Genomic DNA, 26,471 nt, shown 5'->3' with positions numbered 1-26,471 from the left:
GGCAGCAGGCCCCTCCCCTCGGAGGTGGGGGTGGTGGCAGGCAGGGCTCAGCCTAGAAGTTGGGGAGCTGCTTCAGGGCCAAGATAGAGCAGGGTCTGAGAGGAACCCAGGAGCTCAGGCTGCACTTCAACTGCTCCTGCCTCTTCTGATCGTTCTTGCCCACACAACCCTGCCCCTCCACACTTCTGTTCTCTCCCTTCTGACCATCCTGGGCCTGGATTGCAGCTTTGTAAGGCTTCTGAGCAGGTAGGTGAGGGGCTCCTGCTTGGCCTATAAACCTGCTCAGGGCAGGGGAGCCCGGGGTCAGGTGTTCCCCTGGGGGGGGGGGGGACCCTGTGCTGCAGGCACTCTCCTGCATTGTCTTCAGGACCACAGAGTGCCTGGTGTTTTTGGTGTTTTGGCTGAATCAAGCCCTTCCAACCCACCCAGCAGAGAGGCAATTTGCCCCATTTTACCAGCATATCCCTGGGTTTCTGGGCCTTCTGAAGAAGCCTAGTTTAAAGAAAGCAGGTGAGATTTTATTTATATTCTCTTGGCCACTGTTTTGATGTTCCCTCTAGGGCCAGAGTCTAGGATCAGAACACCCCACAGGCAATGTTAGAACGTCTTGGAATTGTGTAACATGCATCTATTCTTCATGTGCAGCACACAGGGACCAGGATCTATTCTTCATGTGCAGCACACAGGGACCAGGATTCCTGGCTTGGAAGTCTGGGTTTGTAAGGGAGCTTTTTGCCTACCTCAGTTGGGCATTTTATCTGCATTGGAGACGCTGGTTCTTTACCAGGCTACCAGCATTTAATCTTTTGGAAGAGAATATAACAAAACGCAACTGGACAGAGCATAGTAACATAGAGTAGACCAAAGGGGCTGCCACGTAAACTGCGAATATGACCTTTTTGTGCAGGTGTGGGACTACTGCATTTGTGTGTGTGTGTGTGTGTGTGTGTGTGTGTGTGTGTGACTATGACCTTTTTGTGCAGGTGTGGGACTACTGCATTTGTGTGTGTGTGTGTGTGACTGTGTGTGTGTGACTGTGTGTGTGCATGCCAGTGCCTGTGTGTATGTGTGCATAATCCAGAGGCTGAGTCAGGATGTATTCTTCAGTCACTCAGCAGTTGGTTTTATTGTATTGAAATAGAATCTCTCAATGAACCTCTCGGCTAGACTGGCTGGCCGGCCAGCAAGCGCTCTGGGATATCTCCGATCCCCACCTCCCCAGCTAGGGTATTTTAGGCATGAGTATTGAATCTGGCTTTTAAGTGGATGCCAGGGATTCAAACTCCTGCTTGTGAGGCAAGTGCTTTCCTCATTGGGCCATCTCTTATCGCCTTTCCCCAGAGTATTTAGAGAGATCCGGATCTTTATAGAGGATTGTAGTCAGCATTAGATAATCAGAAGAGTGACCAGGAACTGCTTTGTGTCATTCAAGACTTCTTTCTTCTCTTCCTTCCTTTTTTTTTTCATTCTTTGTCTTTCTGTCTTTTTGTTTTTTGAACATTCCACGGAGGCTTTTTATTTATGTTTTACATCTCTATAAAAAGAATCCCAGGGTTTCCCCTCCTGGGTGTTTTCATCCTGCTTCTTCATGGTCTAGTATGATGAAGCCACACTGACCGGATGGGAGCAGATTGTTCTGCTATTTCTCTAGGTCCTTGAGCTGCACATCAAATCCAGGGCTGATCCAGGGTGCACTTGTTCAGCCTGCCTTTGGGGTCCACAATGGTCCTAGCTCTGTGATTATCAATGATTTAAAATTCGCCGATGTAGCTTTGCTTCATCATCTGTTAGGACCCGAGCGGTGCCCTGGCAGCGCGGCTTGATGAGGACCTGCCTCTCTTCTCGGCATTGTTGCTGCTCTTGAGAGCACCAGCCAGGGCATAGGCACCACGGTGAGCTCACGGAAAGATGGCAGAAAGGGCTCCTTGTGATTTCTAGCAATCTATTTCCCCATCTGTCATCAGGTGTTGTAATATCATTTCTTTAATAGGTTCTGAAGAAAAGTAAAGATCACAAGGCCTGTAACAGACCCACAAAGTTCAGGTCCACAGACGTAGACTTCCATAGTCCATAAAGTTGAAGGGAGAAGAAAGAACCAGAGGAACACCAGCCCAGCCACTTTGGTTGAGACTACAGAGCATTCTCACAGACGGACCCCAGAGAGCTGAGTTGGGAGTGTCCCATGGATTTAGTCATGAAGTTGCCACAAACGATGTGGAAGGTGGGTAGCATGGTTTGCCCGATGCATGATCAGAAAATGGAGACTTGAGAAACTTGTGGGGCTTGCAGGGAGCCGCGTGGGTCTTCAAACACAGGTTGGGGCTCTTGGCTGATCCCTTCCATGCTGAGGTCTAGCCCTGCCACTGGCTAAGTAGCAGCAGGCAGTGTTTTGGGAGTAGAGCTGGACTCACCTCAGGAAGGGGACAAAGGGAGGGAGCGTCCCAGGAGACTGAGGAGAGAGGCCACCCCAGGAGAGAATTGGGGCAGGGGAGGGGGCACCACAGGGAACTAATCAACACTCAGAAGTTGTTCCCTGGAAGTGATCTCACAGGTAGAATGGTGGCCTTTTGGGTCAGACACTGGGCTCTTCAGTGTAAGGACAGGAAAGTTGTCCTTCATGGGATTCCAAGGAGTAGATCCGGCTGGGAGCTCTTCACGCAACAGGTATACGCTATGTGAATCAAAGAGATGGTCTTGGGTGTGGGAGGTTTTATGTATTTATTTGCTTGTCTATTTTTTTAATTTATTTTTGAACCAGGGTTCCTCTGTGTAGCCCTGACTGTCCTGGAACTCTGTACATCAGGCTGGCCTTGAACTCAGAGCTTCACCTGCCTCTGCTAGGATGAAGGGCATTCACCACCACATCTGGCTGATGTGAGGTTTTAAAATGTCGGTGATGATACACACAGAAAGGATTATTTATTTATTTATTTATTTATTTATTTATTTATTTATTTATTTATTTATTGAGACAGCGTCTCCTGTAGTCTAGGCTAGCTTCAAACTTACTGTGTAGTTGAGGATGCCTTTAATTTTCTCTTCCTGCTGCTTCTAGCTCCTAAGTTCTGGCAAAACAAGCATATGACACATGCCCAGTTTTCTGTGGCACTAGGGACTCTGAACCCAGCGCTTCATGTGTGTTAGGCGAATACTTTTATCAACTGAATAACATCTCTTGGGGTCTCTCTCTCTCTCTCTCTCTCTCTCTCTCTCTCTCTCTGAATGAAACAAGAGGTTGCTTATTCTGGAGCCATTTTGAGTTTCCATGGCCTAGGAATAGAGATTTAGGTTCCCCCACATTCATGTTCTAACGTGGAAGCTGCAGACAAGGTTTTTATAGTTTTACACAACAACAACAACAACAAATCCTAAATCAAGGTAAATTTAAAACACATTAGTAGATACATCAGAGAGACAAGCTGGGGGAAGCTTTTCTATTGGCTCAAGGTGCCATCTGATCATTTTAATAGATAGAAATTTCCTTTTCTTAAGGAAATAAGGGATAGTTTGTTCTGGAGCCATTTGACCATGATTCTGGAAGACAGATTAAGGTTTCCCCAAATTCTGTGTTCCAACAATCCCTGGTATGGTGGCTCTGTGAAGAAGGCCTGTTGAGATAATTGATAATTCCTGGCGACGTGTTCGCTCCCCGCCTCAATGGCTTGTGCTCCTGAATGAGAGACACGCCCACAGCCGTCGTGTTTTGATAAGCCATAGGCAGCACAGTAGCAGGGCCACTGCCTGACCTCCATGACTGATAGAATCTCCCTTCTACCCATAATTCTTTGTTACAACTTACTAAATTCTGGCTTCTGTTTTAGCTGCTCTGGACCCACCGCTCTGGCTGCGCTCTCCCGGTTCCTTCACGTGGCGGCCATGCCTCTCTGTCTGTCAGTTTTCTCGAAAAACAAACAGAATGAAAAAGAAAAAAAGACCATGGTCTATATAGTGAGTTCCAGGGCAGTCAGGGCTAAATAGTAAGACCCTGTCTAGAAAAAAACCAAACCAAACCCAACCCAACCCAACCAACCACCACCACCACCACCACAACAACAACAAAAAGCTGGGTGTGTAATCCCAGTGCTGGGATATGGAGTCAGTAAGATCTCAGGGGCTGCCTGGCTAACCAAATCTAACATCATCAGTGAACTGTAGAGAAAACCTGTTTCACTGCTCCTATACGGCAGGTTTTGATAAGAGGCAGCTCATGGATTCAAAGCTTTATTATAGAGAAGTAGGAAAAGAAAAGAGATAGAGAAGAAAGGAAGATAGAGGGGTGAGAGCTGGCCATGACCATGTAGAAAGAGTGGGAAAGAATGGGGGCACAGGGGGACAAGAGCGTAAGGGCAAGAGAGAAAAGCAAGAGAGCTAGGAGGGGGTGGCAGCCCCTTTTACAGTGGGCTGGGTTACCTGGCTGTTGCCAGGTGACTGTGGGGGTGGAGTCCAGCCAGAATACTAGGGGCCTGGTCCTATGTGTGACTGATGGCCACAGGGTTATGTCCAACAGTGAACCACAGGTTCCAGTGAGAAACTCTGTCCTAATAAACAAGGGATGGCAAGAAGGCTCAACAGGAAGAGCACAGGCTTCTCTTTCTGACGGCAAGGATTCAATTCCTGGCACCTCGTACTGGCTTCCAAAAGTGTCAGATACAAGTGTGGCACACAAATCCACACATACACAAAAACACCCACACAAATAAAAAATAAAGGACAAACAAAGCAAACTTTGTCTCCTGAGGAAAGGCAGTCAAGGTTGACCCTTGGCCTTCACACATACCACACACACACACACACACACACACACACACACACACACACACACGCGCGCGCGTGTGTGTGTGTGTGTCTAGGCAGACACATACAAATACACAAAATTAATCTCTTTTTGGAGGCAGGGTCTTACTAGATAGCATTTGTTGGCCAGCATTTGTTGGCCAGATTGGCCTTGAACTCACAGAGATCTACCTGCTTCTGCCCCCTCGGAGCTGGGATCCAAGGTGTGCGCCACCAGCTGAATATTTGATTTTCTTTTTTAAGATTTGTTTATGTATATGAGTGCTTGATCTGTATATGCACTCGTGTGTCAGAAGAGGGCATCAGATCCCATTACAGATGGTTGTGAGCCACCATGTTGTTGCTGGGAATTGAACTCAGGACCTCTGGAAGAGCAGCCAGTGCTCTCTCTTACTCCCTAGCCACCTTTCCAACCCTTGAACATTTGGTTCTCCAGTCCATCTGCAAGGTGAGCAGTGTGAAGAGATACGCAGCTAGAGAGCAGCCCCATCCCAGAGGAGGGAACATGTTCTGTTCAAGTGAGGGACCTTTGCTGTCTCTGGTGGCAGATCTGAAAGCCATGGCTGGGCTATGTGACTTCTATGGATTCCTGGGTCATCCTGAGTCTGACTCTCTGTCTCTTCTCTTCTGCAGACTTTTACACTTTTCATAAACATGGCAAAATCTCTCAAGCTGCTCATCAGCCCATCATCTAAGTCCATCTCTGACAATGAGTTGTTCTACACCAGCCAGAACTCTTCCTCTCCAGAAGTCATTGAGAAAATTGGTAAGGCAGTGGCAGAGGGGGATTTACAGAAAGTGGTGTGCATAGTCAAAGATGAAATGCAGAGTAAGTCTAGATACACAGTAAAGATCGCTGTGACAGGGGACTCTGGCAATGGCATGTCATCCTTCATCAATGCCCTTAGGCTCATTGGGCATGAAGAGGAGGATTCAGCTCCCACTGGGGTGGTGAGGACCACCCAGAAACCAGCCTGTTACTCCTCCTCCCACTTTCCCGATGTGGAGCTGTGGGACCTGCCTGGCTTAGGGGCCACAGCCCAGAGTGTGGAGAGCTACCTGGATGAGCTGCAGATCAGCACATATGATCTTATCATCATCATCGCTTCTGAGCAGTTCAGCGCCAATCATGTGAAGCTGGCCAAAGCCATGCAGAGGATGAGAAAGAGGTTCTATGTCGTCTGGACCAAGCTGGACAGGGACCTCAGCACAAGTACCTTCCCTGAACCCCAGCTGCTGCAGAATATCCAAAGGAATATCCAGGAGAATCTCCAGAAGGGTCAGGTGAGGGAACCCCCGCTATTCCTGGTATCCTGCTTCAGTCCATCTTTTCACGATTTCCCAGAGGTTAGAAACACACTGCAAAGCGACTTCTTCAACATCAGGTACAGAGATCCCTTAGAGACCCTTTCTCAAGTCTGCGACAGGTGCATCAGCAATAAGGCGTCCTCTCTGAAGGAGGATCAGATGCTCATGAAACAGCTGGAGGCACCTTTCCGCCCTGCATCTGATATGGCTGACCTGGAGAGGGCTCTTGAAACCTACCAGAAGTTCTTTGGTGTGAATGATGAGTCATTTCTGCGGGGAGCTCAGAGTACTGGGAGGCTGGAGGTGGGCTCCAGGGCCTTGCAATTCCAGGACTTGCTCAAGATGGATAGGAGACTGAGGCTGATGATGTGTGTTGCTGTGAAAGTGTTCCTCGGTGTTCTTGGAAGCTCATGGTGGTTTGGTTTGTGGAACTTCATCATCCAATACTTCAGGCACCAGAGGCACAAGCTCGTCATCGAAATAGTTGCTGAGAACACCAAGGCCACCCTGAGGAGAGCTCTAAAGGACTCTACCCTCCCTCCTGAAATCATTTGGGAAGGGTCTGGCTTACCCTCAAGTGGAATTCAGGCTGCCTCAGGGTCTTTTTGCTTAGAGCCCTAGCTATTCACTAGAAAGTGAGGGTTGTAGCTTGCAATAATGCTTAATAATGCTTAAAAGTGCAAGAATTTGCTGAGACAGTGAGCCAGGCTTTCCTAGTTCAGTTCCTAGATTGTTATGCTTTCAGTCTTCATTGTGATGAGTGTTTAAATTTAATCTTTTTGGGGCTGGAGAGATGGCTCAGCGGTTAAGAGCACTGACTGCTCTTCTGAAGGTCCTGAGTTCAAATCCCAGCACCCATATGGTGGCTCACAACCATCCGTAATGGGATCTGATGCCCTCTTCTGGGGTGTCTGAAGACAGCTTCAGTGTACTTACAAATAATAAATAAATAAATCTAAGTTAAATCTCTTTCTCCCTAAAACATTAAAGCTGCCTTCATCAATACTGTTTCCTTCTTATCTTTACCTTTCTCCAGATACCCCTTGGTGGCGACTCAACTGGCACAGCATGGCACTTACAAATTTGGAGGGAAGAGAGAGGGTGATGGTGACTGTCCCTTAAAATCTACTGCTTGTTGTGCCTGTGTGTATGCACGTGTGAGTGCAGGTGTGTGGTTGCCTGCATTCCACAGCACGTAGAGTCAGTTTTTTCCTTCCATCATATAGGTTCTGGGGACTGAACTCACCTCATCAGGCTTGGCAGCAAGCACCTTTACCCACTGAGCCATATCGTTGGCCCGCTAAAGATGTCTTTGAAACATGTGATCAGTGTTCAGGGGAGTCGAGCTCTATATCAGCATAGGGAAGAGGCTTCAAGGTCTGGGCATCAACTTCTTAGTCTATTTTCTGATGTTCCAACAAAACAACTGTGTTTATGTAATATAAAAGCAAATATGGTTTATTAATTCATGGTTCTATAGCCTGGGAATTCCCAGGGAGGATCCATCAAGCATGTGAAAGAGGCCAGAAGCACCAAAGATCCAGAGACAAAGCTTCTCCTTTTTCAAACACCTGTCCTTAAGGAAAGCAGTTGAACTGCTAAGAACATGATTGGTCCCTTCCTAAAGCAATGATGACAGGACCTAATTGTCTTTCATGAGGGCACATCTCCTGTGTGTGTGTGTGTGTGTGTGTGTGTGTCTTAGGGTTTCTATTCCTGCACAAAACATCATGACCAAGAAGCAAGTTGGGGAAGAAAGGGTTAATTTAGCTTACATTTCCACATTGCTGTTCATCACTAAAGGAAGTCAGGACTGGAACTCAAGCAGGTCAGGAAGCAGGAGCTGATGCAGAGGCTGTGGAGGGATCTCTCTTACTGACTTGCTTCCCCTGGCTTGCTCAGTCTGCCCTCTTATAGAACCCAAGACTACCAGCCCAGGGATGGGGATTGTACCACTCACGGGGGGGGGGGGGGTTCCCTTCTTGATCACTAATTGAGAAAAATGCCCCACAGCTGGATCTCATGGAGGCACTTCCCCAACTAAAGCTCCTTTCTCTGTGATAACTCCAGCCTGTGTCAAGTTGACACACAAAACCAGCCAGCACAACTGACCCCTTGTTAACTTGACACACAAACACATCACTATTAAGGCTCAACCCGTACTTTCTTATTCATCCCCAAGATCTAAATAACTTTAAAAGTCCCACAGTCTTTACATATTAAAAGTATGATTCCCTTTAAAATGTCCAATATCTTTTCAAGTTCAAAGTCCTTTAAAAATTCAAAGTCTTTGTCTCGAAAAATCGAAAAACAAAAAACGAAACAAAACAAAAAACTAAAGTTTCTTAATTGTGGGCTCCACTAAAATACTTTCCTCTAGAGGGGAAAATATCAGGGCACAGCCATAATCAAAAGCAAAAATCAAAGTCCAGCTGTCCAATGTCTGGGACCCAATCACGATCTTCTGGGCTCCTCCAAGGGCTTGGGTCACTTCCCCTTTGTAGCACACACCTTGTCTTCTAGGCTCCAGCTGCTTGTGCTCCACTGCTGCTGCTGTTCTTGGTGGTCATTCATGGCACTGGCATCTCCAAAACACTGCTGTCTTCCGCTTTAATTAGGCTTCACCAATAGCCTCTCACAGGCTCTCTTCATGGCACCAAGCCTCAGCTCCTTTGCCTGACCCCTTCAGTCCTGGGCCATCAATTGCAACTGAGGCTGCACCTTCACCAATGGCCTTCTATGGCTAATTAAAGTCTCAGCTGTTCTTCATGACCCCTTCATGCCTTCAAAACCAGTACTACCTGGGTGACTCTTACACATTACCAAGTCAAGCCACAGCACAAGGTACAACCTTGGCTATCACTGGAACACAGCGTCTGTGCTCTCAGAAAACACTTCCTAGAAGGTTTCACCTCAATGATGCTGGTGCCTTCTTAATCACCACTAATTTCTTAGCTCCAACTAACCAGCATCAATAGTTCCAGTAATGCAAAGGTTTCACTTTAGTAGTTCTAGTATCTTGTTTATCTCAGCTGATTCTTCAGCCCTAGCTAACCAAAACCACAGAATCTTCACAATCAAAATAGCAATGGCCCTCATAAGAGTCTTTAATCTTCCCTCTGAAATTTCACAAGCCAGGCCTCTGCACTGTTCTCAATATTATCTTCCAAGCTTCTACACAACATCCCACAGGGCTTTTAACACCAAATGGCTCTTCTAAGTTAAGGTTCCAAAGTCCTTTCACAGTCCTCCCCAAAACATGGTCAGATTGTCATAGGAATACCCCACTATACTGGTACCAATTTGTCTTAGTCAGGGTTTATATTCCTGCACAAACATCATGACCAAGAAGCAAGTTGGGGAAGAAAGGGTTAATTCAGCTTACATTTCCACATTGCTGTTCATCACTAAAGGAAGTCAGGACTGGAACTCAAGCAGGTCAGGAAGCAGGAGCTGATGCAGAGATCATGGAGGGATGTTTCTTACTGGCTTGCTTCCCCTGCTTGTTCAACCTGCTCTCTTATAGAATCCCAAACTACCATCCCAGAGATGGTACCACCCACAGGGAGTCCTCCCTCCTTGATCACTAATTGAGAAAATGCCCCATAGCTGGATCTCATGGAGGCACTTCCCCAACTAAAGCTCCTTTCTCTGTGATAACTCCAGCCTGTGTTGAGTTGACACACAAAACCAGCCAGCACAGGGTGTGGGTATGCTCACACGCATGTGTGTTACATGTAGGTGGAAGTTGTATCAGGCCCCACCCAGACCTTAGCACAACTGACTCCATGATGGAAGCACCATTCAGGCTGTAACACTCAGCAGTAGACAGTACCACCTGCCAAAAAGAAAACAAAGACCTAATCCATCAAAGTCCACAGTTCTGGCAACATCTCTAAATGTTAAATGAACCTTGCTTTTTGGCTTCTGCTGTTCCACTTCTGGCTAACTGTTCTTGTTAACTGAAGTATGTTAACCCAGGATACAGCTTTTGTACTTAAAAGCTCACCCTGAAAAAGGCTCCAGGCTATACTGGGATGCTGAACACCCAGTGTAGTCACCAGCTGGCTATCCGACTATGGAGGACATAGAAGATGGAAAGAGGTTTCAGCTCTGCTTCCACGTGTCTTCAGCTGGGCTGTCCCTGATCTGAAGCATTCAGAAGTTGCTTTTCTTCTTTTTGCTGCTGCTGCTGCTGCAGCTGCTTTGAGACAGTCTTGTGTATCCTAGCTAGGATATAGCTGAGAATGATCTCAAATTTCTGATCTTCCTGCCTACATCTCTCAAATGTGCAGTTACAAGTGTGCCCAGTTTTATGCAGTATGAGGATGGACTCCTGGGCTTTGTGAGTACCAGGGCAAACACCTTGCCAACTGAGGCACACCCCCAACCTCCCAGAAGTCCTTTATGGGACAGACATATTGCTTATCTGCAAAAGGAAGTGTGTGCTTGGGGTAGTTACAGACTTTTTGTTTGTTTGTCTGAGACAGGGTCTCACTATGTGAGCCCTGGCTGTCCTGAAACTCTCTATATAGACCATGCTGGCCTTGAACTAAACAAGATTCATCTGCCTCTGTCTCCAAATTGCTGACATTAAAGGCATGTATCACTTCATTCTGCCAGTAATTACATTCTTAATTACTTGACGTGTGTGGTGGTCTTGGAGGAGGGTCCACTCTGACCTCAGGGGGTGGGGGTGGAGGTGGGGCGATAGGAAACACCTCAGTCTGACAGCCCAGGTCCTCATCTGCAACCTGTTACCTGGAATCCTTCATGATTCAAGGAAACAAGGTGCAGAGACCATGCTCATGTCCTTGTCACCAACTTCTGAGAGTTTCTGTTATATGTTTAATTCTGAAAATGATGCTATGAGTTAGGACTACTCTTAGACAATAACTTAAACTCTCTTTCTCTTTCTCCTTTCATGCGCGCGCGCGTGTGTGTGTGTGTGTGTGTGTGTGTGTGCGCGCGCGCGCGCGCGCGTGTGCGTACACAAGTACCCACAGATGCCAGAAGAAAGTGCTGGACTCTAGAGCTAGAGTTACAGACAGTTGTGCGCTGCCTGCTGTGGGTGCTTGGCAACTAACCGCTAGACTTCTGGAAGAGCACCAAATGACATTAATTATTGAGTCATGTCTCCAGGCTTGTGGACAGTCAACTTTTGATTTTCTCAATTTTTCCTGAAGAGTGTGGAGACAGTGCCTTTGAGGTCCAGGGTATGGTGGTTCGAATGTGCTTAACCGAGGGAGTGGCACTATTGACGGGGTGTGACCTTGTTGGAGTGGGTGTGGCCTTGTTGGAGGAAGTGTGTCACTGTCGGGGTGGGCTTTGTGACCCTCTTCCTAGCTGTCTGGAAGGCAGCAGTTTTCTCCTGTTCACCTTTGGAACACAATATAGACTCCAGCGCCATGCCTACCTGGATGCTGCCATGCTTCCTGCCTTGACTGAACCGCTGAACCTGTAAGCTAGCTCCAATAAATATTGTCCTTTATAAGAGCTGCCTTGGTCTTGGTGTCTCTTCACAGCCTTGGAAGTCCTAACTAAGACAATGAGTCACAAACTATATGGTTTGATCCAGTGGGTGTACTGGAGAGTGTGAATCCAGTCTGCCCCAGGACAAGGCAGGGAATACTTACATACCTTCTAGTCTCAGCAGTCACTGCACGGCCATAGCCTCACTCAGAGCCCCAAGGGTGGTACATATATATGTGCCCTCTGGTTTGGGCACAGGCACTGTCCAGACTGCAGGTCTACAGCACAGCACAGTCCTCTTTGAGAGGGACTTACCCAGGAGGAGCCCTGTCTGTCCCTCACGTGGTACCAGAGTACATTTAGCAGCCTGGGCTGGATTCTTTTCTAATTTTGTCCCTCAGCTGTTTGGTCACCTGGGCACGAAGTTTTTCCTTATTGGCATTTGCAGTTTCTCCTCAAAGCAGCTGAAAGCTAACTTCTGGGGTCACCCTGTTAGCTTTATGTTTTGTTATATTTATGCCACTCAGCTATAATTGTTTTCTTGCCCTTTCTCCTGGCTACAAATGCCTTACATAGTACTGAAAGCCTTTTGGACTTGGACTTTCAAGTAACTGAGGAAAGTAGTGGGGCAGGGTGTCTCTGCCTTGGGGCCAAGGGTAATTTAACTGTCTCTTGCTATTCTGGGGCCAAAAGGCTTCTGGCTGTTTAACTCTCTCTTGCTAATCAGGGGTCCAGAGCTGGATGGCTTTTGGCAGTTTAACTCCAGCTGATAGCAGGGTGGTGTGTGTGTGGGGGGGGGGGATTATAAAAAAGGAGCTGAGCTACTTGGGTTCTTCACTTTCTCTGTCTAGTGGAGTTGGTTAACTCTTTCTGAGCCAGTGAGAAAAGAGAAAAAAAGTAAGTCAGGCGTACAGGCAAAAGCACACTGGATGAATCGGAAAGGGCTACACCAAAACTTGATTGCTTTCAGTTTTTTTTGTAGCTTTTTAGACAAAAAGTTCTCTACTTTTAAGAAAAAGTTACATCATAGACAAAATGTTACACAAAGGGGAGTTCAGAAGGATGTTGATAGTTCAAAGCAGTGTTTCATTCTATAAACTCATTGTAAGTTCAAAGCAACATTCTCCCATGGCCTTGCTTTATCATAGTGCACACCTGTGGCCTCATCCTTGGACCTGACCTAGAATGAATGTTTTTCCTTGATCACAAATCTGTGCCAAGCCCATTTCTCTCTTTGTAGTGCAATATATGAAAGCTCATTGCATTCCTCATTATGCAGCCTTTAGTTACTATTCTGTGAGGGGGGCATTTCTATTTTTTCTTTTTCTAAGTAACAGATATGCAGGTTTTTATTTTCTTTATGGCAGCAATACATAACTATTGTTTCCTATCGCCAACAGAGCGTCTCCACTGACATCAGTAATGATTTTTCTTACAGTTCTCTGAATGGACAGAGTCACTTTAGTTCTTTATGCGGTGGTTGCTGGAACTTCCATTATTTTAGGTCCAGATTGGGCTTTAAACAGTTCTTTCGCCTGGTTGACAGTTGATGGTAGCTCAAAACTGGGAACCCAGCTGTTACATCTTGGTCCTGTGTAAGGCTTGCATCTGGCTTGGGGTTCTTCCATCCTAATGGCTGAGTTTCTTCATTTTTATGATGTTCAAAGAAGTAACTCCAGCATGAACATTCTTAGTTGCGTTTCTGATCTCTGGCCCAGTCAGAGAAGTGGCCAATGGCCACCCTGCACCCCCAATATCACATCACTGATGGTTCCTTCTTCCTCTGAAGCATGGCGAATCTCTTCCAGGTTATTCTATTCTTGATTCTAATTTTATTACATCTTTCTGGCAAAACAACTAAAACCATCTCCTTTAAACTTTCATCTTAAAATTATTTGAGCCTTCCTGGAGAGATGGCTCAGAGGTTAAGAGCACTGACTGCTCTTCCAAAGGTCCTGAGTTCAAATCCCAGCAACCACATGGTGGCTCACAACCATCCATAATGAGATCTGATGCCCTCTTCTGGTGTGTCTGAAGACAGATACAGTGTACTTACAAATAATAAAAAAAAATTAAAAAGAAATAAAGAAGAAAATTATTTGAATCAAAACAGGAACTCAGCCAGGCAGTGGTGGCGCACTCCTGTAATCCCAGCACTCTGGGAGGCAGAGGCAGGCGGATTTCTGAATTTGAGGCCAGCCTGGTCTACAAAGTGAGTTCCAGGATAGCCAGGGCTATACAGAGAAACCCTGTCTCAAAAACAAAAACAAAAATAAAACAAATCCAAAAAAACCAAAAAAAACCCAAAACCATAAAACCAAAACAAACAAACAAACAAAAAACCAAACAAACCAGGAACTCTTTAAAGTCATTAATTCATCTTCATGTTGGTCTGGAGGTAATCTGCCCAATAAGGTGGGCTGTCACCCAGGAAGTAATCACACCAGCTAGGCTGTGAGGATGTTCCAGTGTCCATTCACACCAAGCCAAATAAATGAGTATGAAAATGACCTACATGAGACAGTATATCAGTAGCAAGAAGCAATCCTGGGATGAAGTCTCTGGAGCTGTGCCTCACCAGAGCAAACCCATCGCAGCCCACCAAGATGGTGGGCCATCTCCAGGGAGCTCACTTGTCCCACTGCAGCTCTTCCTGCATGGCATCTGCCAACACAGATTTTAAAAAAGAAGAATTGTTTTATTTTTGCATGCATATCTGTGTATGCTGTGAGTATGGGAGTGTGGGGGATGCCTTCGGAGGCCATCTGGAATTATAGGCAGGCGTGAGCTGCCTGACATGGCTGCTGAGAACTGGACTCAGGTTCTCTGGAAGAGCAAGTGAGTGCTCTTATTGTTCAGGCATTTCTCAAGCCACTCTCAACCCCAGGTAAAGGTGTGTGTGTGTGTGTGTGTGTGTGTGTCCATGCATGTGCACATCCCAGCCCTAATTATTAACATGCATTAGTTGCAAAAATTAGTAACATTCACTGTGAATCGTCCCCAAGTGCATGGTCATGCCCATCTGCAACTCTCAGATTGGAATGAGGACAGGAGATCTGTGGAGAGCTTACAGGGCTCTTAGGGAGTTCACAGGCAGTAGTAATGACTGCAGTCTCCAGCCTCTGCTTTTAATATTTTTCTGCTGACTCAGTTGACCTACTTTGGGCCCAAGACATGTGCGTAGAGGTGAACTACTTGGGTAGGTGTGAGGCAGGAGCTGCTGGCCTGGAGAGGCATGACCAGAGAAAGGACCCCCAGTGCTGGGCTGGGTGCTCCAGAGGCTGTGCTGTTCCGGAAAGGGGAAACCAGGCATCAAGGGAATCGGAACAGCATCTTGGGACAGTGCAGGTGTCTCATGAAAAGTGAGGGAAAAGGAAGCCAGGGACTGATAGAAGGCAGTCTTGTCACATGTGGGCCACAGGATACCCTCAGGATCTGGCAGTAATGGGTTCTTTAATGAGCCTTGCCCTGAAACCCCCAGACCTGGACTGGCTATGGTGTGAAATCGGGATATCGGCTCAATAATTACAGGCCTCTACTTCCAAGGTCATCAATAACGCAGGGCAAGGGGGAGCCAGGTACTGTGTCTCCTGAACTCTGAGGAATCACGAGTGATATGAGGCCAGCCACACTGGAGATAGGGTAGATTGACAGGGTAGACTAGAAGGGCCTCCAGGTAGGCAGGAGCAAGTGAACAGGTGCACAAGGAGAACAGTCACAAGGAGCAGCCTCGTGAAGGGTCTGCTGCTCTTGAGAGGTCCACCAAGAAATAAGAACCTTGGGAATAAAATATTTCAACTCCCCTTGGGAAGCACACTGGGCTCCTCAGAGGAAACCACTGACACTACGCCTAGGTCAGGGCTGACCCTCACTTAGGGAGGGTAAGTCCGGGGCTGAGCCAGCCCTTGGGACATTTGGCTGGGGGAGAAACCAAGGCCAGAACTGAGCTGGTGTCTGAAATTCCTCAAAGTCTCACCAAATATAATGAAGTTAACATTGTAGCCAATCAAAATTGTACTGATGTCACTGCTTTGCCTCCTACTGATCATATTAGAGGTTACCTAACCCTTCTGGAAAATTCCCCTAGCCCTGCATAAAAGCACCTCAGGCCGCTGCCATTTTGATGAATGTTTGACCTCTGAATGCTAGTAATTTCTGCAGAAAAAAAAGCTCTTTTCTTTTACATACTATTTGAGTCTGGGGTCTTCCTTCAGCGATTCTCGGACCCAATCATCCTCTAAGTGCTGGAACTCACTGGGTCTGAAGATGGGCATCTCCCAGGCTTAGCTGCCATCATCTGAGCAAGAGGGGCTCCTGGAAGCAAGGCAGCAGGGGTCAGGTTAGGCAGCTCTGACCGCAGTCTGGATGGCACGGTTCCATGCCTGGACATCCGGCAGAGCTCCTCCCTTCCTGAAGAAGAATGTGGAGTTTGAGCTCTAAATCCTGAAAACTAGCCATTTCCAGGAACTGAAACTGAAAGCTGTCAGGGCAGCAGGCCCCTCCCCTCGGAGGGGGGTGGTGGCAGGCAGGGCTCAGCCTAGAAGTTGGGGAGCTGCTTCAAGGGCCAGGGTGGAGCAGGGTCTGAGAGGAACCCAGAAGCTCAGGCTGCCCTTCGGCTGCTCCTGCCTCTTCCGATCGCTCTTGCCCACACGACCCTGCCCCTCCGCACTTCTGTTCTCTCCCTCCTGACCGTCCTGGGCCTGGATTGCAGCTTTGTAAGGCTTCTGAGCAGGTAGGCGAGGGGCTCCTACTTGGCCTATAAACCTGCTCAGGGCAGGGGAGCCCGGGGTCAGGTGTTCCCCTGGGGTCAGGTGTACCCCTGGGGGGCACCGTGTGCTGCCGGCACTCTCCTGCACTGTCTTCAGGACCAGAGCGTCCAGTCTCTGGCTGAATCCAGTCCCTTCCAGTCTGCCAGAGAGAAGCACCGTGCCCGTTTGTACCTGCATATCCCTGGGTTTGTGGGTTTCCTGATGGGGCTAGTTATGAGAAAACAGGTGGGATTTTACTCAGGCTCTCAGTTACTGGCCAGAGTACAGGATCAGAACCTCTCACAGGCAACATCTGGATGTCCGGGAAAATGTAAACACAGTGATTCTTTATTCAGAGCAAGTGGAGACTGGGACTTGAAAGACTGAGCTCCTAAGAAACTTTTTGTATAATTCTCAGTTCAATTATTTTTACAAGTATTTATTTATTGTATATGTGTCTGTATGTGACGGTCAGAGGGCAACTCACAGAGCTGAGTCTCTCCTTCCACAACTGAACTCACGTCGTCAGGCTTGGTGGCTGCTGTGTTTTCTTGGTAAGCCATGTCGTGGGCCCTTTTAAAACAAACTAACAAACCAAACCAAACCAACTAACCAACCAACGAAACAAAACTGAAAGTCCAAAAACCAAAAGTAAATAAATAAATAAGTAAATAAAATAAAAATAAAACCAAGACAAACCAGTTCAAATATTTCATCTGCTTTAGAAAACCTGGCACACCTCAGGCACCAGCTCAGTCCTTCATAGATTATTACGGTGTGTGGAGGAGACACTTTGAACACTACCTACTCAAAGCATGCTGGACCCAAGGCTGCTCCCACTGACCATGGGGTGGATCGTCACCCTTTCTGGGAACCAATAACACCTGGAAATTCTCAGGGCCTCCACAATGGTGAAGTGATAAAGAGCAATGGTGATAAATGGTGGGGTTGAGGGTCCTGTAGGGTCTGTGTTCACAAAGGTCCTTGCCTGTTCAGATCCACAACTAGTTTTGGCTGGTTCCCACATCTCTGGAAGCCCCTCTCATGGAGGCCTCAGGGTTGCTGGATGAAGAATGAACTGTGTGGAGTACTTTATAGTCAGTCTTTCCATAAGAGTTTTCACGGTTTGCATAATTTTGCTGGGTCAGGTGGCTCACACTTGTAAAGCATTGGACTTAGGAATTGGGGGCAGAAGATTCAGTTCAAGTTTCTATAGCCAGTTTTAGACTAGCAGGGGCTAATATTAGTCACATATTAGACTATGTTTTACATTTTAAAATGCATGTGATTTATTAGTCTATAATAATCGCATAGAAGAATGGGTTATGGGCCAGTGAGCTGGCTTAGCGGATGAAAGTGACGGTTTCCAAGGCTGAAAGCCTCTCTGTCTTTTTAAACTAGCTCTGGACTCCAGTCCACAAGATGGTGATGCCTGCTTCCAGGGTGAGTCTCCCCCCTGCCTCCCAGGTAATCCTCTCCGGAAATACCCTGACTCGTATACTTAACTGAGTGCCGCACTGATACCCTGGGCATGCTGTGGTGCAATCAAACTGACAACTGGAATGCGCCATCACGGATGCTTACGAGATATCGCTCCCCCTATTACCCATAGTTTTTGGTTTGTTTTACGTAAGGCATGAAATTTTGGCGGGTTATCAGGAACATTTTAGTAAAGTTGTACGATTGGAATAAATACAATAAAACACAAGTCTCTGGGAGGACTGGCACATGCTGTTAGTCTCAGCTCTCAGGAGGCAGAGGCAGGTGGATCTTTGTGAGCCTGCTCTCTAGAGTGAGTTCCAGAACAGCCATGGCTATGTAGAGAGACTCTTATTTAAAAAAAAAAAAAAAAAGGAAAAATGAAAGCAAAAATAAAACAAACAAAACACTTTTCAGTCAATTGAATCCAGTAGAGTAACAGACTAACATGTAACCTTGGTGAATCATATGGCACAACACGTGAGGAGAGTGTGTGTTCACACGCCCTGGCTTCTATGAAGTGCACCTCTCTGTATGAGTACATTAGATTTCTGAGTTATGGCTGGCATGGTCTGGCTCTCCTCCCAGCCCTGGCTGTCCCTCTCCAGTGAGTTTCCTTGTTGGGGTCACTTCAGAAGCCAGGACGGTGTTCTCCTCGTTGTCACGGATGCCTGACCCATGTGACAAGGGGTAAACCAGAGGCAGGACAGGACCCTCAAATAGGGAAGTGTGAGGCCACTTGAACTCCAGGCCAAAACGCTGATGGCCTCCCAGAGCCTTGTCTGTGCCACGGTTCCCGAGGCTGTCCAAATGAACTGCACTACAGGACTCCTCCTTGTGGAGGTTTGTCAGAGGGATGAGAAAAGCAACTGATCCGATAATCTGCATACAACTAGGGACTTAGGAAGTTGCCCACAATTCACTGAGCCAGCGCCTCTGGAGACTCAGGAGGGGATGCCAGCCTACTCTCTCCACGTGGAGACTAAAGCCAGGCCCCCAGGGTTGAGGAGCTGAGGAGAGGGAGTGGAGTGTGGGGAGCAGTGCTGGCTGAAGGCAGGACAGCCCATCCCAGAAAGCAAGGGAGGCAGAGGATGTTCCTACTGAGAACATGGAGGGCAAAAATCTGTACCAGAAGACTTAAGGGTGCCCAAGAAGCACCTTCCAGACTGAAGAGCCCTGGATTTCCTGGGTGGACACCTGGGCACAAGTCTAGTACTTTCTTGGGACCCCATGAGTAAATCTGGAAGGTAGCTCCTTTGGGGCATGGGAACAGGGGGTTGGTGTTTTTGTTGTTGTTGGTTTTTGCTTTATTTATTTTTATTTATTTTTAGTTTTTGTTTGTTTTTGAGACAGGGCTTCACTGTGTAGCCCTGGCTGTCCTAGAATTCACTCTAGACTAGGCTAGCCTCCAGCTCAGAGATCTGCCGACCTCTGCCTCCCAAGTGCTGGCTGGCAGGGAGCTCCTTAAAGGACACAAGAGCTTTGTGAGACTCAGGAAAAATTTCAAATATATGGTGCTGAGTTTCAAATGCACACAAACCAAGAGAATGAAATTGTGAGGGAACGTGGTAATCAGGAGCAAGTGGAGCTGCATACACCTGTCCCACCCAAGGCCTTCATCTGAGAACATCGAGATAAGGTGCTTGCTGCCGGCTTGCTTCTTGAGAGTTGGGGTAGTCCTGTGAAATGGTTGGAGTCCTGTCCTCACACTCCAGAAGGCCGACACTCTAGTTTATGGAAGGTGGTGGGTTTTTTTTGGCTTACCTATAAGTGCCTTGTATGGCACCCTCCATCTTAATATATATATATATACATACACATATATATATTATACACACACACACATATATATATATATATATTTTTTTTTGAGAAAAGTGTAGCCCTCACTGTTTAGTGTGGAACTCATACATACTCTTGTGCTTCTGCCTTTGAGTGCTAGGACTAAAGGAATGCACCACCACGCCCAGCTCTTTATTGTTTTTGGTTGTGTGTATATGTGTCTCTGTGTGGGGGCTGTGCACATTTGTATACAGCCCCAGGAGACCAGAAGAGGCTGTCAGGCCCCCTGGAACTGGAGTTACAGGAGATTGTGAGTCACCTGGTACGGGTACTGGGAATCAAACTGACATCTTACAAAAGGGCAGTAAGTGCCTTTGATTCTTGAGCCCCACGTCCTCCATCCTCGGGGTGGATAGTCTTTCCCAATCCTGCCCCACAAAATACATTCAGTCTCATGACAAAAATTTAGTCAACAAAAATAGGATTGCATGCTCCATTATGATTGGCACCATCTATATCTCCATATTGGCCCCTCCATGACTCAAGGAATCTCTTAGAAGAAGACATGGGAAGTTTTTACTCCAGAAGTAAAAACTGGAGGAAATGTGTGTTTGCACGCGTGTTTGTGTGTGTGTGTGTGCACATGCGCGAATATGTGTGAGTGCATGCATGCGTGAAATGCTGAATTCTGGACATAACGTGGCCATTGCCCTTTTGAAACTATTGCAGCTGTGTGGTTACTTGTACAAGATCACCACGCGACTGGGCCTGCTGGCATCTTGTCATAGAAAGGGGATGGCCTGGTGAGGTCGCACACCTCCCTGAGGATTTGCACATAGTTAGTGGTTAATGAAGGAGGGAGAGACATTTCCTTGAGCCCCTGTAGCCACTGATAGGGTGCGTGTGCTGCTGTAGGCCTATTCTCAGTCATGGTTTTGTCAAGAGTCAAGGAAACTCACTGGGTCACAGAAGAAAAGAAAAATCAAACCAAACGCAAAATACTAAAAACTAGCCATAAAAGTACAAGTGGGACAGGTTGGGAAGAGGAAAGAGATCACTGGGATGAGGAGGTCTAGAAAGGTTAACAAGGTGTGTGGGGGGGGGAGGGAGACTATAATAAAAATGTGTGATGTGGGCTGGAGAGATGGCTTGGTGGTTTAGAGCACTGACTGCTCTTCCAGAAACCACAAGGTGGCTCACAGCCCTCTTCCGGTGTGTCTGAAGACAGCAACAGTATACTCATATTCATAAGATAAATAAATCTTTAAGAAAATGTGTGACATACATGGATGCAAATGTCATAATAAAACCCAGCATATGTATCATTAACATATACTAAAAATGCTAAGTGTAGTGGAGCACACCTTTAATCCCAGCATTAAGGAGGCAGAGGCAGGCATACCTCTTGAGTTTGGGGCCAGCCTGGTCTATAGAACAAGTTCCAGCACAGTCTACATGGAGAAACCCTGTCTCAAAACAAACAAAAATATATATACTAATAAAAACAAAAAGGAAGATGTTCACAGAAGAATTTCACTCTGTAATTTAATAAGAATAGCAGCAGTGGTAACAGACAACCCACACGCTGGTTGAGGATTGATGGAATTTTTATTTTATGTGCATCTGAGTGTTCTATCTATATGTACATCTGTGTGCCAGAAGAGGGCATCAGATCCCATTATAGATGGTTGTGAGTCACCGTGTGTTTGCTGGGAATTGAACTCAGGACCTCTGGAAGAACAGCCAGTGCTTTTAACCGCTGAGCCATCTTTACAGCCCTGATGGAATTAAAGATTTATTTTATATGTATGTGTTCCTGAGTGTCTCTATGTGCACATGTGCATACAAAGAGTCTTGGAGTCCAGAAGAGCGCTTGGGGATCCCTGGAACTGGAGTTATAGGTGGTTGTGAGCCACCATGTGGGTGCTGGGAGCCAAGCCCAGGTCTTTTGCACGAACGGCCAGTGCTCTTACCTGCTGAGCTGTCCCCTCTCCAGCCCCTAATGAAATCATTTGGAAACCATGTGACTTTGCTGTTGAAGCCGATAGCTATGCATTTGCTGTAGCCATGTATTCCTTATGCCATTAGTCTTAGGTTTTTACTGCTGTGAACAGACACCATGACCAAGGCAAGCCTTATCAAGGACAACATTTAATTGGGGCTGGCTTACAGGCTCAGAGGTTCAGTCCATTATCAAGGCAGGAGCATGGTAGCATCCAGGCAGGCATGGTTCAGGAGGAGCTGAGGGCTCTACACCTTCACCTGAAGGCTGCTAGCAGAATACTGGCTTCCAGGCAGCTAGGATGAGAGTCTTATAGTCCACACCAACAGTGACACACTTACTCCAAGGCCACATCCTCTAATAGTGCCACTCCTTGGGCCAAGCATATACAAACCACCACACCATTACTACTGAATGTCACTGGGGAAAGGAAGTACACTTTTCAGAATGCAGCTAGAGCAAATAGCCACTGTGGGTGTGTGAACTGAAGACTCGCTGGGTCCTCTGGGTGGGAGCTGGCATAGGCTGTTCCCTGCTCTGAGTACACTTCCTCTGCATAGCTCAGGCAACCAGGAGCATGGACATTTGTACCCAGTGAGAGACTGGCCTGACATTCCAGTGCTCAGCTTTGGGGTTTACTGCTGCAGTAACAGCTGTAGGGCTATCCTTGCCCTCCAAGACCGTGCCCATGGACAGGAGTGCTCAGCTAGCTCTGTAAGGAGCAGGTCTTGGCATAGGACAGGCTGTGGATCTGAAAGCCTTGACAAGGAACAGTGTTTCCAGTGAGTGCCTGTGTTCACAGCCATCCTAACTCTTTTTCAATGTAATTGCAGGTTGCTCCATTGCATACTAACATGGAAGAGACAGTTGGGTCGTCCGAGGATAAACAATTTGCATACTTCTCCAATGCTGTCTTCATCCCCAAAGGCAGCAGTGTTTTATCTGTAGAAGTCGTTAAGAGTCTTGAGACTGCTGTGGCAAGTGGGAATATGGTGGAAGTGGTCTCTATAGTTAAAGAGATAGTACAGAAAGTTCCCAGAACCACAATGAAGATCGCTGTGACCGGGGACTCTGGCAATGGCATGTCATCCTTCATCAATGCCCTTAGGGTCATTGGGCATGAAGAGGAGGATTCAGCTCCCACTGGGGTGGTGAGGACCACCCAGAAACCAGCCTGTTACTCCTCCTCCCACTTTCCTGATGTGGAGCTGTGGGACCTGCCTGGCTTAGGGGCCACAGCCCAGAGCGTGGAGAGCTACCTGGATGAGATGCAGATCAGCACATATGAACTTATCATCATCATCGCTTCTGAGCAGTTCAGCGCCAATCATGTGAAGCTGGCCAAAGCCATGCAGAGGATGAGAAAGAGGTTCTATGTCGTCTGGACCAAGCTGGACAGGGACCTCAGCACAAGTACCATCCCTGAACCCCAGCTGCTGCAGAATATCCAAAGGAATATCCAGGAGAATCTCCGGAAGGAGGAAGTAAAGGAACCCCACCTGTTCCTGGTATCCATCCTTAAGCCTGAATCATACGACTTCCCAAAGCTTAGGGAGACATTGCAAAAAGACCTCTCTGATATCAAGTACCATGGTCTCTTAGAAACCCTTTACCAAATCTGTGAGAGGACTATTAATGAGAGAGTAGAATCCATTAAAAAGAGCATAGATACAGACCGCCTACAAAGTGATTTAGAAATCTTGGACCCAAATAACTCGATAGAGTGTTGGAAAGTCTTCCAAAAAATCTTTGGTGTGCATGATGAATCTCTCCACCAGGTGGCTCTGAAAATAGGGAAGCCGGATACATACTTCACGACTAGCACGGAGTCCCAGGACATGCAGAGGTACCAACAAGATGGTTGGACATGGGGTGGGTTGTTTCACTTTGGAAGAGGGCTTGTCTCTACAGGTTTTAACCACATGCAGTGCTGTATTTACCCTCCTCACCGTAGATATATGCAACAGAAAGTTGTACTTGATGAGACTGCTGGCAAAGCCAAGAACGTTCTGTTGGAAATCCTGAAAGACTCCATTTTTCATTGGAAGGTCTAGACAACTGAGGTCTTCTCTTCAGCCCCATGACCTATGTATACCTCCAGTTGAGCTAACCCCGCCATGGGGGTCCAAGTTCCTTGAGGTTAATAGGCTGCCTTTCTTAATGGGTATCCCTCTCAGGAGGTACCATAATGGATTTTGCTCTGTACCACTCGTTTGTTTTTACTAACTGAAGTATCTGGGATCCCAATATAGGAGAAATGTCCCCTTTTTAATTGCTTGGAATTTCACGGTTAACACATGCTCACCTTAGAGCCTATTATTAATGTAGTTCCTCTTAGAGGTCTCTTGGTTTGCTCATATCTCTTTTCTCTCTTTTCTTTCCTGACTCTGGAGATGGAGTATCCCTTAATGATTGGGGAAGAGCTTGTCTTTGGCTTTTGTCTGAAAAGCATGGCCAGCAGAGACCCTTCCTCCCATCTGTAAAGAGGATAAGGGAATTAACTCTCATACTACTAGTAATGGGATTCACATACTGCTGAACAGAAGGATGCTCAGTACCCTACATTACCCTCGATGGTGGCAATGGTATCATGACTAGTCATGGCCCCTCACACTCTGGGCTCCCAGTCATCTTCAGCCACCCCTAACTCTGCAGGCTGCACCCCCATTCAGACACACAACTGACCTTTCTCCCTTCCCTACAGAATTCTCCCGTTTCAATCTGTTTGTGTGGCTTTGTGTTTGTTTAAGACAGGTGCCCCTCTATGTCCCTTTCTCTCAGCCCTGTTCTAGATAGACATCAGTCCTGTCAGCCCAACTTCTCTGTCTCAAACCTCTGTCCTTTCACCCTTCTCCCCTTTCACCTCCTTGTCAGAACACTAAATACTTTCCCACTTCCAACGTCACACAGGAGCGTTTAGTTTGGGCGCATAGTTTGCCATTGCAGCCCATTACAGCTGAAAGTCATCACAATGGGAGCATGGAGCAGCTGGTCCCGTGTGTCCACAGTCATGAAGCAGAGGAATAGGGCTCTTTGGTACAGGTTCTCCTTTTCGTTCAGTCCAAGATCCCAGACTATAGAATGATACCATCCACATTCAGAGAGGCTCTTCCAACCTTCATGAACCAAGTCTAGAATCTCCCTCATATTAGGCCCACAGGTCTCTTTCCATAGTGATTCTATATCCTGCCAAACTGACAACCAGTATTAACCACACAGGCAGTCAGGGTATATAGGAGTTTTATATATATATTTTATAAAATATATAAAAAAATATATATTTTATAGTTGGAAGAAGGTTGGGTGTGGCTTAGTAGTACAGTGTTTTCCTAGCACATGGAAGGCTATCTTTTGATACCCAGAAAGAAATAAAATCTATTTTGAGACAGAAAGAAAATGACAATTTTATTTGTAGAGGAGAAAAAAAATGCACCAACTATATCATCTTGCTAGCACAGACACTTTACAAAAAAGTGTCACTTAAATGTAAGAGATGGGCTTACTTTATATACTGTGGGTAAGGACAGAATGGACTAAGACGTCTCACAGTGTTGGGACTGGGGGTGAGCCAGGTTCTGTAAGACTCACCTTCCACCTGCTCGTTCTTGTGTTAACGTGGTCCCATGGACTCAAGGGAAGGTCTGCAGAGAAGTCACAGAGGTTTTGTCTGTCATCCTTATGATGCACATATGTACTCGGAAATGATGCTTGAGGTCACGTTTATGGTATAGATGCTGCTCCAGTATGTTGCCTGTGAGAAGGTGAGCTTGCTCTTACAAAGCTCTTCTAAGGTTGCATGTGTTGGTCACAGGGAATCTCACCTGACCCCAGCACTGAGGAAACTGACAATGATCTGGCTGGAGAGGCTGGGTGTGAATTCTCTGTGTCGTAGATCATAGACATAGATATTCTCTTTGCTGGTTGTATGTACATACCTATCTATATACAGAAACAGAAATATATGTACACGATATTATATATTCATCATACACATATGTATTGTATGTAACATACATGTAGTGTTGATCTTTATGAGGGAATAAAAATCACAGTATATTATATAAATAGATGTATTATTTTTGTTCTTCATTTTTTTATAACTTCATATATGAACACTGTATTTCCATCACCCTACCCTTCTCTTTACCCACAAAACTCTTCCTGCAGCATTCCCCCAAATGTTTTTAATAATTGATTTAAAAAGGATTTTATATATAACATTTTAAAATTTTAATGGATTTTAAAAAACATATATATGATATATATCTTATATATGTCATATATGAGTGTGTGTTTCTAGACAAGTTTCTCTGTTTTGAGATAAGGTTTCTCTGTGTAGCCCCTGGCTGTCCTGAAACTTGGTAGACCAGGCTGGCCTTGAACTCAGAGATCTGCCTACTTTTGCCTCCCAAGTGCTGGGATTAACGGTATGCACCACCATTGCCTGGCAATATATTTTATTTTTAAGTGTGTGTCTGTGTGCATGTAAGTAAGGATGCCCAAGGAGAGCAAAAGCATTGGATTCCCTTCAGGTGGCGTTAGAGGCAGCTGTAACCTTGCTGATGTAGGTGCTGGTAACAGAACTGGGTCCTCTCAAGAGCAACACATGCTTTCAACCTCAGAACTCTCTTTCCAGCCCCTAATAATGGGTTTTTAAGAATAAAGTTTCAGGGTTGGGGAGATGACTCAAAGGGTCAAAACACCACTGCACAAGCATGAAGAAGGACTTGAGTTTGAATTGCTAGCACCTATGTGGCAAAAACAAACAAACAAACAAATAAACAGACAGACAGACACCCTTCTGTAAGGAGACACCTGGAGATGGAGACAGGTAGATCCTGGGAGCCTGCTGGTCAGCTAGTCTAGCCAAAATGGCAACACCCAGG

General features: G+C 46.5%; 2 protein-coding genes across 11 annotated transcripts; both read left to right on the top strand.

The window, feature by feature from the left end:
* The first annotated feature begins 147 nt into the window (after positions 1-147).
* On the top strand, positions 148-7,105 carry LOC127695461 (immunity-related GTPase family M protein-like). 3 transcript variants are annotated; one of them, XM_052197639.1, is made up of 4 exons: positions 148-246; positions 1,792-1,892; positions 1,991-2,221; positions 5,428-7,105. In XM_052197639.1, exons 3-4 carry the CDS (start codon positions 2,183-2,185, stop codon positions 6,721-6,723), a joined length of 1,335 nt encoding a protein of 444 aa, XP_052053599.1. In that variant the 5' UTR covers positions 148-246; positions 1,792-1,892; positions 1,991-2,182; the 3' UTR covers positions 6,724-7,105. The 3 variants fall into 3 exon arrangements, with proteins under 3 accessions (XP_052053599.1, XP_052053600.1, XP_052053598.1); XM_052197640.1 differs by lacking the exon at positions 1,792-1,892 and adding an exon at positions 368-510; XM_052197638.1 differs by lacking the exon at positions 1,792-1,892.
* On the top strand, positions 207-25,650 carry LOC127695462 (immunity-related GTPase family M protein 1-like). 8 transcript variants are annotated; one of them, XM_052197642.1, is made up of 4 exons: positions 207-246; positions 16,798-16,876; positions 17,724-17,789; positions 22,419-25,650. In XM_052197642.1, the coding sequence occupies exons 3-4, from the start codon at positions 17,745-17,747 to the stop codon at positions 23,637-23,639; spliced, it is 1,266 nt and encodes a 421-aa protein (XP_052053602.1). In that variant the 5' UTR covers positions 207-246; positions 16,798-16,876; positions 17,724-17,744; the 3' UTR covers positions 23,640-25,650. The 8 variants fall into 8 exon arrangements, with proteins under 8 accessions (XP_052053602.1, XP_052053609.1, XP_052053604.1 ...); XM_052197644.1 differs by lacking the exon at positions 207-246 and adding an exon at positions 16,094-16,306 and having other exon boundaries at positions 17,724-17,765; XM_052197641.1 differs by lacking the exon at positions 207-246 and adding an exon at positions 16,094-16,306.
* The last annotated feature ends 821 nt before the right edge of the window (positions 25,651-26,471 follow it).

Source organism: Apodemus sylvaticus, chromosome 10 (genome assembly GCF_947179515.1).
Source record: "Apodemus sylvaticus chromosome 10, mApoSyl1.1, whole genome shotgun sequence".
Taxonomy (NCBI): Eukaryota; Metazoa; Chordata; class Mammalia; order Rodentia; family Muridae; genus Apodemus; species Apodemus sylvaticus.
The sequence above is the reverse complement of the archived record's forward strand: the minus strand, read 5'-3'. Positions and strand labels throughout refer to the sequence as shown.

Excerpts from the sequence above, each read along its gene's own strand:
- LOC127695461 (XM_052197638.1), top strand. The coding sequence starts at position 2,183 with ATGGATTTAGTCATGAAGTTGCCACAAACGATGTGGAAG. Across the intron at positions 2,222-5,427 it reads TGCCACAAACGATGTGGAAG|ACTTTTACACTTTTCATAAA; the intron begins GTGGGTAGCATG and ends TCTCTTCTGCAG.
- LOC127695462 (XM_052197642.1), top strand. The coding sequence starts at position 17,745 with ATGGTGATGCCTGCTTCCAGGGTGAGTCTCCCCCCTGCCTCCCAG. Across the intron at positions 17,790-22,418 it reads GTCTCCCCCCTGCCTCCCAG|GTTGCTCCATTGCATACTAA; the intron begins GTAATCCTCTCC and ends ATGTAATTGCAG.